Below are 11,358 nucleotides of genomic sequence, written 5' to 3' on the forward strand. Positions count from 1 at the left end.
CATTTTTTAAATTAAATACCCACTTGATAACCAATTAAATTTCAATATAATTTAATCTCACAGTAATACATAGAAATGTTGGTCCTTAGTAGAGAGAAAGAATTCTAATAAGATAGGAAACTGGCAGGCATTACTTAACTGAGTTGGGGAGTCTTGAAACAAAGTCTAGAACCATTCTGATCAAAACAGGATATAAGTCAGGTTTCCAACCACCATGATCTAAACAAGACAGGGGCAGGTCAAGTTCCAACCAGTTAGAACTAAGATGGTGGATAAATCAACAGCTTCTTGACCTTGCAGCTTCATTATACCCTTATTACCATAGAAGTTTCTAAGGAAACCTTCCACTCTCATCATGGACTTGATGCCATGACACTTCCAGTTAGACCATATTTTGTCAAAAGAAAGGCGTCATCCTAACTCCAGGAAAACACCTCCCTTTTCCAAGAAACAACATGAATATGCCTCCCCTTGTTTAGCCTATAATTAAGCCATTGCTTAAATAGAGAGACTAAAGGAACCACAGAGCAGTTCCCCTCCTCAAGGAGAACTAGCCTCTACTCTGTGGAGTAAATTTTCTATGCTTCTTGAATAACTCACTTTCCATTTACACTCTGGGCTAGCTCCTGAATTCTTCCTTTTGTGAAGCCAAGGACCCCCTTGGACTTCAACTGGTTCCCAGCATTGGGAATTACTTCCCTGTGTCACTAGGACTTCAGGAAAAATATTTAAGAAACCAAATAACACTGAACAAAAATTAAAATATTTTCTGTTTTACGTTCATTAAATTATCATGTGACGTGAAATAATAGAAATATTATAGTATTGGTTGTGAACTTCAAGAGCTATTGATCACTTAAATATATTAGTCTGGATTTACCTTTGGGATCAAAATAATTTACGTTACCATATATTTGTCCTTTTTGGCAAATTATGGATCTGAAAAATTAACTTCGTTAAGCTATCTTATAGTTTCATTGGACCATCTCATAATTTCTCATCTGAAATCTACCATAGGTTAAAATTTTGCTTTGCTTGTGTGTTTTTTTTTATCAAATTCTCCAAAGAGAGAATGTAGCTAATTGACAAAAGTATTTACGAGTTATGTAAAAAATTTCTAAGATTATATAATATTTTAGGGAAAATACTCATAAGTTTATGGAATTTATTTAGCTTATTTTTATAAGATTGTTGCTTATGTTTACAGGGGCTATGTGCCATCTGTTTGTGCTAATATTATCTGACCACCGACTTCAATCTTGTTATTTTCTTGATTTGGTCCATTGTCTCCACTGTGTATGAACAAACTGTGTGCATGTTTTTATGTACATGAAACAGTCTTTTTCTCCAAGAAATGCTTATTTATGATCCTTCGTTTCTTGTTTTCTCCTATTCATTTAATATTCTTTGTTTAATTGCTTTTGGGAACCTGAAAATTAGAGTATTTTATCTATTAATTGCTACTACTCATGCTGAATTTTGGGGTTGTCCTCTTTTTCTGACCAACCTGGTTATAGAATTTATTCTTTACTTCAGTTGCATTAGTATTTTTTTGAATAGAGTTTGTACCATGGGTGAAAGTTCCCAAGTCTTACCAGCTGTGAGACTATTTAGGTTACCTAAACTTACTCCTCAGTTTTCTCATCATTAACATGGGGGTAATACTTGCACTATTATCAGAGTCAAAGTGTTAGCATGAAGTAAAATAGTTAATGTAAAAACATCACAAAATGCTTCACATACAGCACATGTTCAGTAAAAATTAGCATGTCTTTCTATCAAGACTGCTTTTGTTGTTCTACTTTGAATACAGAGAAGATACATTCAGGGTTATTAATACATTGAACTTAATTATAATATTTAAACTTTTTATAAGGGTAGTAAACTTTCAAGGTGCCTTATCAAGGTTACTATGAATATCCTTCCTTCATGAAAGCTTAGTAATAAAGCCACATACAAGCCGAGATCTTAGGGGACACCAGCTACTTTTATCTTTTGAAGCCATAGCAGCCATGCCCCAAAATGAGAAATGCAAACAATACTGCATCCAAATCAATACTAATGTAACCTTGTGTTGTGCAAAGCAATAAATATAAAAGAAAAAAAAAACAAATCTAGTTTTCATGTAATAGGATGGTTCAATGTAAGTGTGCTAAGGTTATTAACACGCCAAGAAATCAACACATGGCTCATTGTAAGATCTCCTTTGAGACTGATGCCCAAGTCAAATCACCATCATTACCTTCTCTGATTAACCCTCTTTAGATCAAAAATGACTTTCGTTGCTACCATTGGGGCTTCATTTTAAAGCTGTCCATTCTTTCAAATATATTTAATAAATATCACTAAACAACTATGAGAAAAATGACTGCTATGTAAGGTGGAAAATACAAAAAATTTTGCATTCTGGAATCTCAATCGCTCAGTAAGTTAGCAATCTTAGGAGATCACATAAGTATGACCACAGTGACCAGTGTCCCTGGTTTTCTTTGATATACCTGGTTTAAATTATGTCTCTCTGTCTCTTAATATATACACTTTATAGTTAGATCATCTTTCTAGTTTTTGATTCAGAAACTATTGGCATCGTGTTTATTTACATAAATCACAAGCTGTGAATGCTTTGAGGACAACCAAGTCACTTTTTTTGAAAAGGAATCAAGCTTGAATGCCTGACTCTCCTTGGACACTGGGTAGGATTTAGATGGGAGCAATGTGTGTGTGTGGTGGGATGGGGGTTAGGGGGTTTAAATATTTTTGTGGATGGGATTTCTGTAGAATGGAATGACAGGCATAAAAATCAGAGAGGCATGAGGCAATTTAGAGGAACACTGAATGTATAGCTTTAGTGTGGAATAAAATAGAAAATTTGTTTAAACACTTCGTAGTAGAAAGCTTTAAAGGCTAAAGAAATCGAGTTATTTTTGCAGTCAATAGTACATAATTAGAGATAGATGAGCAGGTTAGTAAGGTAGAAATGCAAAGATTATGAAAAAGAAGGGAGCTTGAAAACCATCTTTTCCAAATCCCACATTTTATTGATTAGAATACTGAGGCCTATAGAAGTAAATCGACTAGCTCAAACCCCATTAAAGGCTTATGTCTCATATTAGTTTTATTATGTATTCTTAGACTCTAGGTATCTTAGTTGATATTCTGTTTAAACATTTTTAAGTAAATCAACTATAAATGGGGGGGGGAGCTTACATTTTGAATGGTCTTCAAATAGAAACATAAATTTTAACTTTCCATCTCACTGTAAAGCTTTTTGCCAAACTGAAAGACTGATTCACTGCCATGCCTCTAAATTTGCTTCATCCATTTGGAGCACATTATAATAGAAAGAAGCTGCTTTCCGACTCTTGGTGCCAAAACGTTTCAGGAAAAAAAAAAAAAAAATCAAAGATGAGCTTCCACCTCTTTACAAAATTGCACCCCTGTTGCTTTATTCCTTCATCTTTATTGCAAATATTTAAACAAAAGCCAAATGTCATCAGCTAAAGAGTGTGAGAAATTTATTCTGAAGACAAACATGACTCTAGGTATGTCAAAACTGAAGAGCAGACTCACCTTTATTAGGTGTGAACAGAAGCCCAATTTTTACAGTGGTTACTACACCAAATTAAATGAGATACCTTTCTTCTAAAACCACACTTTTTTGTAGGTGTTTCTTTCATAGTGTTGTTTTTTTTTATTGATGCCAATAGAATAAAATTGCCCTTCAGATGATCTCATTGAAAGACTGAAGGAGTAAATTGAGGGAAAATATTAAAGCAAAGAAGACAGAATTGGGGTAAAGCATACAAAGTTAATTGTCTTAAGCTGTTTTTCCCTAATTATTTGCAAGCCTCTTAATGCAATAAGACACAATCAATTAAAATAATTAATTTTTAAAGCCCCGAAATGATATGACTTGGGCTAATCTCACTAGAATTAATCACATGTGTCTGCCTACCACATAATTTCTTAAAAAATTTTTTTATCAATGAAATAAATGAATTAAATCATCACCTCTTAAAATACCTGACACACTACAAATCTCAAAGGCCAAATTCTCTGACTCCCTGAAAGCTCCCACAGAGCGGCCGCCTCTATGTTTGGGTATCTAGAATTTACTTCTGGAGACAACGCTGAGTAATGATCCCATTCCGATCACCTCAGAATGGGAAGCACGGAATGGGTTAGCAGCAGCGAGCGATACGCGTGTTCAAGAAACGAGCCACGGCCCGGCAGCAGAGCCTGCGTATGCGCGGCTGCGTGACGACAAGGTTGTTGATGCCACCAGCCCGTGAGGGGCAGCAGGCAACATGCCAGACGAAGGGACGCGCGCCTCTCAGGGCTCCGGCGGCTGCAGCCAGGGCTGATTGCCCTTCCGCCTCCCGGGAACCCCGGTCCTTGCCAACGTCGTCAGGAGAATTCTTCGCCCTGATTCTCCGGAGAGGAAAGACGCGCCTTTCCCGGAGACCGCTAGGCAACACTCACCACGGCAGCCTCCACATTACTTCCCTCCGTGGGCGCGTGACTTCGCCGGAGCAACTCGCACTTGCAGGAGATCCTCGCTGGCGGGGGGCGGGGGAGCAGGGGAGAGGAGGCGGGAAGGAGGGTGGGAGGCGCAGAGCGGCGAGGCGGAGGAGACGCCGGAGCTCCAGACACAGCGCGAGCCCGCCGCGGCGGAGCAGTCGCCACCTCGCCTCACAGCCGCGCGCACGCCGCCTCCTCCGCGCGCAGCGGAACCCGCCGCGCTCCGCGCTCCTGCCCGCCGGCCGGACCTCCGTCCTCGCCGCTCCGCCTGCAGCTATTCCCGTCAGCGTCTCTGAACTCTCCGGATCTTTGCCTTGGCTCCACGCTCTCCTGTGTCTTCCTCCTCAGATTTTTCTCAACTTCTCTTCCTTGTATCCTTAGACACCCTGCTTTCTCCTCCTCTGCTCACTTGAGGATTTCGTCTGAAGATGACCTGTCTTCCTTACCCTCGTCCGCTTCAGCACTGAAGACTGAAAAGGAACCTTTACCTTTCCGCCAGTGCCATTTAGAAATTCTCAGTCCTTAAGAAGTCTTGAGAGGCTTAAGTCTTAACAGACACAGGACTCGAGAGCCCTGTGGACACCCCTGAGCCCGGTCCGGAACTGCACGAGCAGCCAGAGCCAGGATCTCACCGAACCCCACCGGAGGGGAGGGCGACGGGAGCCAGCAGCAAACTTCAGCCGTCTCAGCGGCTCCGTGGTCCCCGCATTCGGAGGAGCCGCGTGCCAGAAGGCGTGGGACCCCACGGGGGACGAGGAGGAGCCCCGAGTCTTCCTCGCCTGCTCCGCGAGGCCGAAGCAGTGGACTGAGCCGCGCGGGACAGCGGCGGCGGAGGAGCCTACAAGAAGATGCGGGGCTCGGGGCCCCGGGGTGCGGGACGCCGGAGGCCCCCGGGCGGCGGCGGCGGCGGCGGCGGCGACACCTCCAGCACCCCTGCGTCCCTGGCCGGCTGCTACCCCGCACCTCGCAGGGCCCCCCTCTGGACGTGCCTTCTCCTGTGCGCCGCGCTCCGGACCCTCCTGGCCAGCCCCAGCAGCGAAGGTAGGGAGACGGGGGCGGCGACCTCGGCGCCCCAGGGCAGAGGGGCGAGGCGGGGCCTGGAAGTGCGGGGTCTGGACGCTGCTGAATCTCACTTCTCATCTCGAACTGATATTTGTCGGCCTCTGCGCTGGCCTTTTTGCTCCCTGTCTGCCGTCTCGGGTTGCATTGTGTGACACGAGCTGGGGAGCGCGGAGCGTGCATGTGGACACAGGCTGCCTGGGGGCTGGGAAGTTGGACACCGGTGGGAAAAGGGAACCGAAAACCCCCCCCGGGCCGTGGGAGCCGCCGGGGCCCAACGAAGAAAGGGCAATGGGGAACCAAAAAAGGGAAAACGGTGGAAGCCAAACAAAGAGGATCTCCAGAGCCATAGGGCTTTTAGAAACCGTTATTTGAGGCCGGCGATGAGAAACGTTGTGGGGGTGGCTGGATGCTTTTATTTTGGGGGTAAGCGCCTGCTGGGAGCTGTTATTTAGGGCATCGCCGGCTGCTATTCTGGGGTGGGTGGCAAGAGATATTATTTCTCTCGGGGAAGGGGAATGGCGAGGGACGGAAGGCGCCCCACGCTGTTGAGTGCCCTTCTTCTTGGGGGAGTTCGTTGTCGCCGTCAAGCTGAGCTGGAAGGAGCAGAGGGGCGGCGGGGGGTGTGGGGAGTGGCGCTGTTAGGAAGTTGCTGCCGGAACCAGCCAGGGCTTGTCTCGGGATGGAAAAGACCTGCTTTGGCAGGCCCCCGATCCCGGAGTGCCCGGCCCCCCTCCCTGCCCCCGATCCTGTGTTCCGGACCCAGAAGACCGTTCCCACCTTCCTCCGGGAGAGGAGGGGAGGCGCGGGAGCAGCACCTGTGCCGCTCCCGGTGCTCCCGGAGCAGTGCTCAGCCCCTCCGCCCGCCCCCTCTTGGCCGTGAGTCCTCGGCCTCCGAGCGAGCCCCTGGCAGCCGCCCTCGCTGCTCTCTGAGCCCGAACCGCGCTCGGGGCTCAGCTCAAGGGCGCAGTTCTCGCGGGGGAGGAGGGAGCAGCGTTTCAGATTCCAACCAGGGGAGCTGTCAGCTCCACCACAGGAACCTGGACAACCGTCCCCCAGTGGCTAGAAGGCTGGGGTTTCCATTGGGAGCTGTGGCTGCGACGCGCGAGGCTTAGAACCTTGAAGAAAGTCCTTCCACGCCCGGGGCACGGGACGCTGGTCCGGAAGACCGCGGTGCGGTCCTGCGTGTCCTCGGGACTCGCATGCGGCGAGCAGGCGCCGAGCGGGTGTCCCAGCGCGGCCGGCTCCCGGGGAGCGTGTGCAAGCGGGCGGATGGAGACCCCCTCCCAATCCCGCCAACTTTCTCTCTCTCTCACCCCCAACTCCTATTAAAGGCTCATGCATATCTATCAGTATCCGTCTATCTGTGCGTATCTGCGTGATCTCCCAGGGTGAAGCCAAGAAATTTGCATTTTCCCTTTCTGATAAAGTTGCAAAAGTGTTTTCGGGAGTCGTAGGCCTTTTATTCACATATTACGTTAAATCCGTTCTGTTAGAAGTCTAGAGGATTGTAACAGGGTGAAAGGTCCTTTTATTAACTGTCTTATGCCGCCGAAAGGGGCATCCTGGTTTGAATTTAAAGAGGTTTAACGGTAATATCATTCATCCTTTCGTGTTTCCGTTATAGGAATCTTTTTTTCTCCAGGTGTGATGGGGGAGGGGGACTTAGGGATGAAAGGGAGTCACCCTTGGTTAGAAAATGGGAAGAAAGGACTTCTCAGGGTGGGTGACGTTCGGTGGGAACAAGGGCCAAGACTGAGCTGAGCGAGGAGGAGGAAGAGGCAGAAGGAGATGGAAGGGAGGGAGGGAAATAGCGCTGGTCTCCTAGGGTGTCCTAAGCAGAGCTCGAATCTTGTGCAACGTCGCCTGGGTTATATTACAGATTTAACCCCCACGATTGTATTGTCTCAGCTCAGCTAGTCCATCACGCAGCAAAACTTGGGCTACACTAAGATGGGGGTTGGAGGGGATCTAACCAAAAATGTACTTTACTACTTGGTGCTCTGAAGACACCAAGAATAAAAGCGTGCCTGCTGTTTGGGGCACGTTTTGTCACATGCCACTGTTCTACGTAATTAGAAATAAAATCTTATTTATGTCTGTGGCATTATTGATTCATTACATCTCTGCCCAGCTTATTTTTCTATCTTTTCACTAACTATCATCCCGGACCTTTATTTCTGTTCTTGTGTGAAATTTACATTCTTCTTTTCCTTTTCTTTCCCCATGCTACTGCTATAAATTGAGAGCAGAATATATTAAAATATTTCTAACAGCAGTGTATTTTTACATTTATTTAGGAATTAAGATTAGAGTTTTCAGTTTGTTTTATTTGTTATTGTTGTTTTTTTTTTTCTGGAGGGATTTTGGAATGTCAGGAGCACAAAGGTTTGATGTAGATGCTGAATTAATTAATAACTTGCTCACATATAATTTACTTTCTGTAACCTATAGATGCTTAGTGGTTTCCCAAACTGTCCTGTATACATACATTATATATGTGTATAATATGAATACTGCCATTATGTGGGGTGAAAAAGTGTGGAGGCAGATAGAAATAATCGTGAGTGTACATTCATAACTGGTATTGTAGTTATTTTTAAATTTAACTGTGTTTAAGAGATAAATAAGCAGAATTGAAGAGAAAAACCAAGCATAAATCTAAAATCTTGAATTGATGTGAAATTTATTTGAGTGTTAGAGTACGTTGGATAGTAGACAATAAGAGGAAAATTTGCTCTTTAGTCTGAATTCTAAGCATTTTATAAGATAAATAAATCTTTAGTTGTTTTATTATATTAGGCATAAACTACATGTGGAAGAAACTTTTGATCTAAAGTGTAATATACAAAACTTTTATTATAAAAGAATTCGGAGACTTATTTAGCAATAGACGTCTCAGTTTGATCAAGGAGGATAAATATTAGCAAGTGTATCAACAAGTGGACATTTTAATAAATTTAGTAAGTGAAGAGGGCATGTCCACTGTTATGAATTTTGGAGGTGGCCCTGAACTTATTCAGTAACTGCCACTTTTTGCTATCTGGAGATATATTTGTAAACAAGCATTATTTGACAAGTGCTTTTCACAGCAGGGATTCTTGGCCAATTACTGCTGAACAGTTCTGCATTGAAAATGATTCACCCGCAGTGAATCAAGCTTAATTCATTGAAGCTACAGCCAGTAATGTCCCAGTAAAGTGCTTCTGACAGTTGTCAGCAGTTTGTATTTGAAAAGTCCAGTTTCTTATCTCTGAATGTTTTGTATGTTTGAGAAAGTGGATGGAAGGGCACTGGGAAAGGAACACATAATGGGGATAAAAAAGCTAAACTGCTTGAAAAAACATTCATAAAATTGTAAATGTTTTCACTGGAAAGAGAGAAGAGGAAAAAAAGTTTGTTTTAGGGGTTTTCTTGGTTTACAATAGGACCAGGCCCATAAAACAGATTGGAGGACATAATAGATTTGTAAAACTAAATGGCTTCATTTTGTGGCCTTGTCATCCTGTTGTAATTCATTTCCTTTTAGATAAATGGGCAGGACCCCACAAAAAAAGGACAGTAAAATCATTTCCTCACCAGGACACTACTGAACAAGAAAAGAGAGCCATTTACCCCCATTTAAATCATAGATTGTTGGAACTACAAGGGAACGTGAAGAGTTTGGCTTTTTGCTTAATAAACCATGAAAAGAGGGGTGCTGGGTCTTGACATTTTAAGCTTTTTTTTGAGGTAGACAAAGATCTTCTTGGGTGTCAGTGTGACAGATAAGAAAAGTTCATTTCCTCATATAAGACGGAGAAGAGGGTGGGCAATTCCTGCGTTTACAATGGAGATTTCTCCTCGATTGGAAATATTTTTGTTGTAATATCATCATTTGGAAATACCGTTAATTCTTTATTCCAATCCACATAGGATATGGTTGGTATGGAAATAGGGTTTGCTTTTTATACTTAGAAAAGCATTAGTTACCATTACATATTTATATTATTTATATTAGTATTATGTTGTACAAAACGTGGCCATTTAAAGTATGTGGGTTTTGTATCTTTACGTAAAACATCAAAATGAAATGATGTAGCTATTTATAGACAAACATTCCCAAACTATTAAATTAAATATTTTATTCAGTATTGGTTGTTACTGTTGTGAAAATGATTGTGCTTTAGTTATTTCCAGTACACTTTTGTTGATTGACTCTATCACTTGAATTTCCTTTGTTTGGAGTGCTTTTTTATTTATTTGCTTTAATGGCTAATTTGTTTCTCTTTCATTTGGAAAAAACCTCTGCTTTTGACTGTAAAAACAGGGTATAATGTGCGTGATTATATCAACTAAGTACAGCTATTTTTCCTTTTATGGGTCAAATTAAATGTTCTTCTTTAAAAAAGAATATACTGTTCATATTTTGAAGAAATAAATACTGTAAAAAGTATTGGCAACCCCTTACACATTTTTTTCAATTTAAATTAGCAGATATATTCCATTTCACTAACGAATAGTTTAAGTTTATGTTAGTAGTGGTACCTAATTATTTAAAGATTGCTACAGCATTTTTAACAAATTTGAAATAGTTTAACAGTGGTTTTCATAAAGCATCAAAACTAATTGATGTTTAAATATCAAGCCTTGCTTATTAATCATTAAAAATTGATTTCAGCAGTTACCTTTTCTTTTTCTTTTAATAAAGTGTGAATTGTGATTATAAAAGCAATATGAGAGCTAAAAATGTAAATTGTTACCTTAGAGATTCAGAGTGTTTCTTGTTGTTCTAATATCTTTGGTCAATATAATCTCAGTGGGAACAGAATGGATCCTACTAAGATATGCTCTACTGAGTAAATACATATGTAGTTATTTTATCAGAATTTATGTAATCAATAGGATAAGTAGGAATTTCTTCAGAGGAGTTAGTCTAGTCCATTGTATACATCTACATACCTAATGGAGTAGTTAATTGACATTAAAAAATTTACCATATATTCTATCCCAGTCTGATTGGTACACATACGTTTCTATGGGTGTATATTAAAGTAGATAAAAAGCAAAATGAGTTGTAAAGGCTTTATATACACATATTGAAGTGGTTCATAATTTTTAGAAATAATTCTAAAATAATTATTAACAATACATATCTTTAGGGTAATCAAAATATGTTTATTCAGTGAGATGCATTTAATGCAGGACAAAGATTAATAACAAGAATTTTCTGATGTATTAATAATAATTTTTTAAAGTACTGTATAGAAATTGGAAAACTGGAAGATTTGACAGTTAATCACTCTGAAAATCTTGCCTGAATTATTAGTTCCATTTAAAATGTTCATTTCAAAATATATATGCTTCATTTTAAGTATTTGATTTTGAACTTCCAAAACAGCATGAATACTTAGGAGAGTCTCCCTTTATTTCCTTTTAGATAAATGGGCAGGACCCCACAAAAAAAGGACAGTAAAATCATTTCCTCACCAGGACACAACTGAACAAGAAAAGAGAGCCATTACCCCCATTTAAATCATAGATTGTTGGAACTGCAAGGGAACATGAAGAGTTTGGCTTTATGTTTACTTTAGTTTCTGACTTTTCAGACTGTTGTTTATTCAAAGTTCATTAAACAGATTTTAAAGTGTTTGAACAGGCAAAAATGGATTACAGTGTAAGAATTTTAAATATAAATTTTCAACAATAGATTATTTTTGATAATCCGTTTGTTAACATATACATATAATGAAGAACCTCACATCAAATAGTAGGACCACCGATTATAAATTATATTGT

The 11,358-nt window shown here is 41.4% G+C and overlaps 1 protein-coding gene across 1 annotated transcript in view; it reads left to right on the forward strand.

The window, feature by feature from the left end:
- Positions 1 to 5,180: 5,180 nt before the first annotated feature.
- LOC105818636 (ephrin type-A receptor 5) overlaps positions 5,181 to 11,358 on the forward strand; it is a gene marked incomplete at its 3' end in the record, with an annotated part of 255,324 nt that continues 249,146 nt past the window's right edge. The window contains exon 1 of the mRNA XM_012654714.1: positions 5,181 to 5,562. Within this exon, the coding sequence (XP_012510168.1) occupies positions 5,370 to 5,562 (193 nt within the window). The remainder of the gene's footprint in view (positions 5,563 to 11,358) is intronic.

The sequence above is a fragment of the Propithecus coquereli genome, unplaced genomic scaffold, assembly GCF_000956105.1.
Source record: "Propithecus coquereli isolate 6110/MARCELLA unplaced genomic scaffold, Pcoq_1.0 Scaffold446, whole genome shotgun sequence".
Lineage (NCBI taxonomy): Eukaryota > Metazoa > Chordata > Mammalia > Primates > Indriidae > Propithecus > Propithecus coquereli.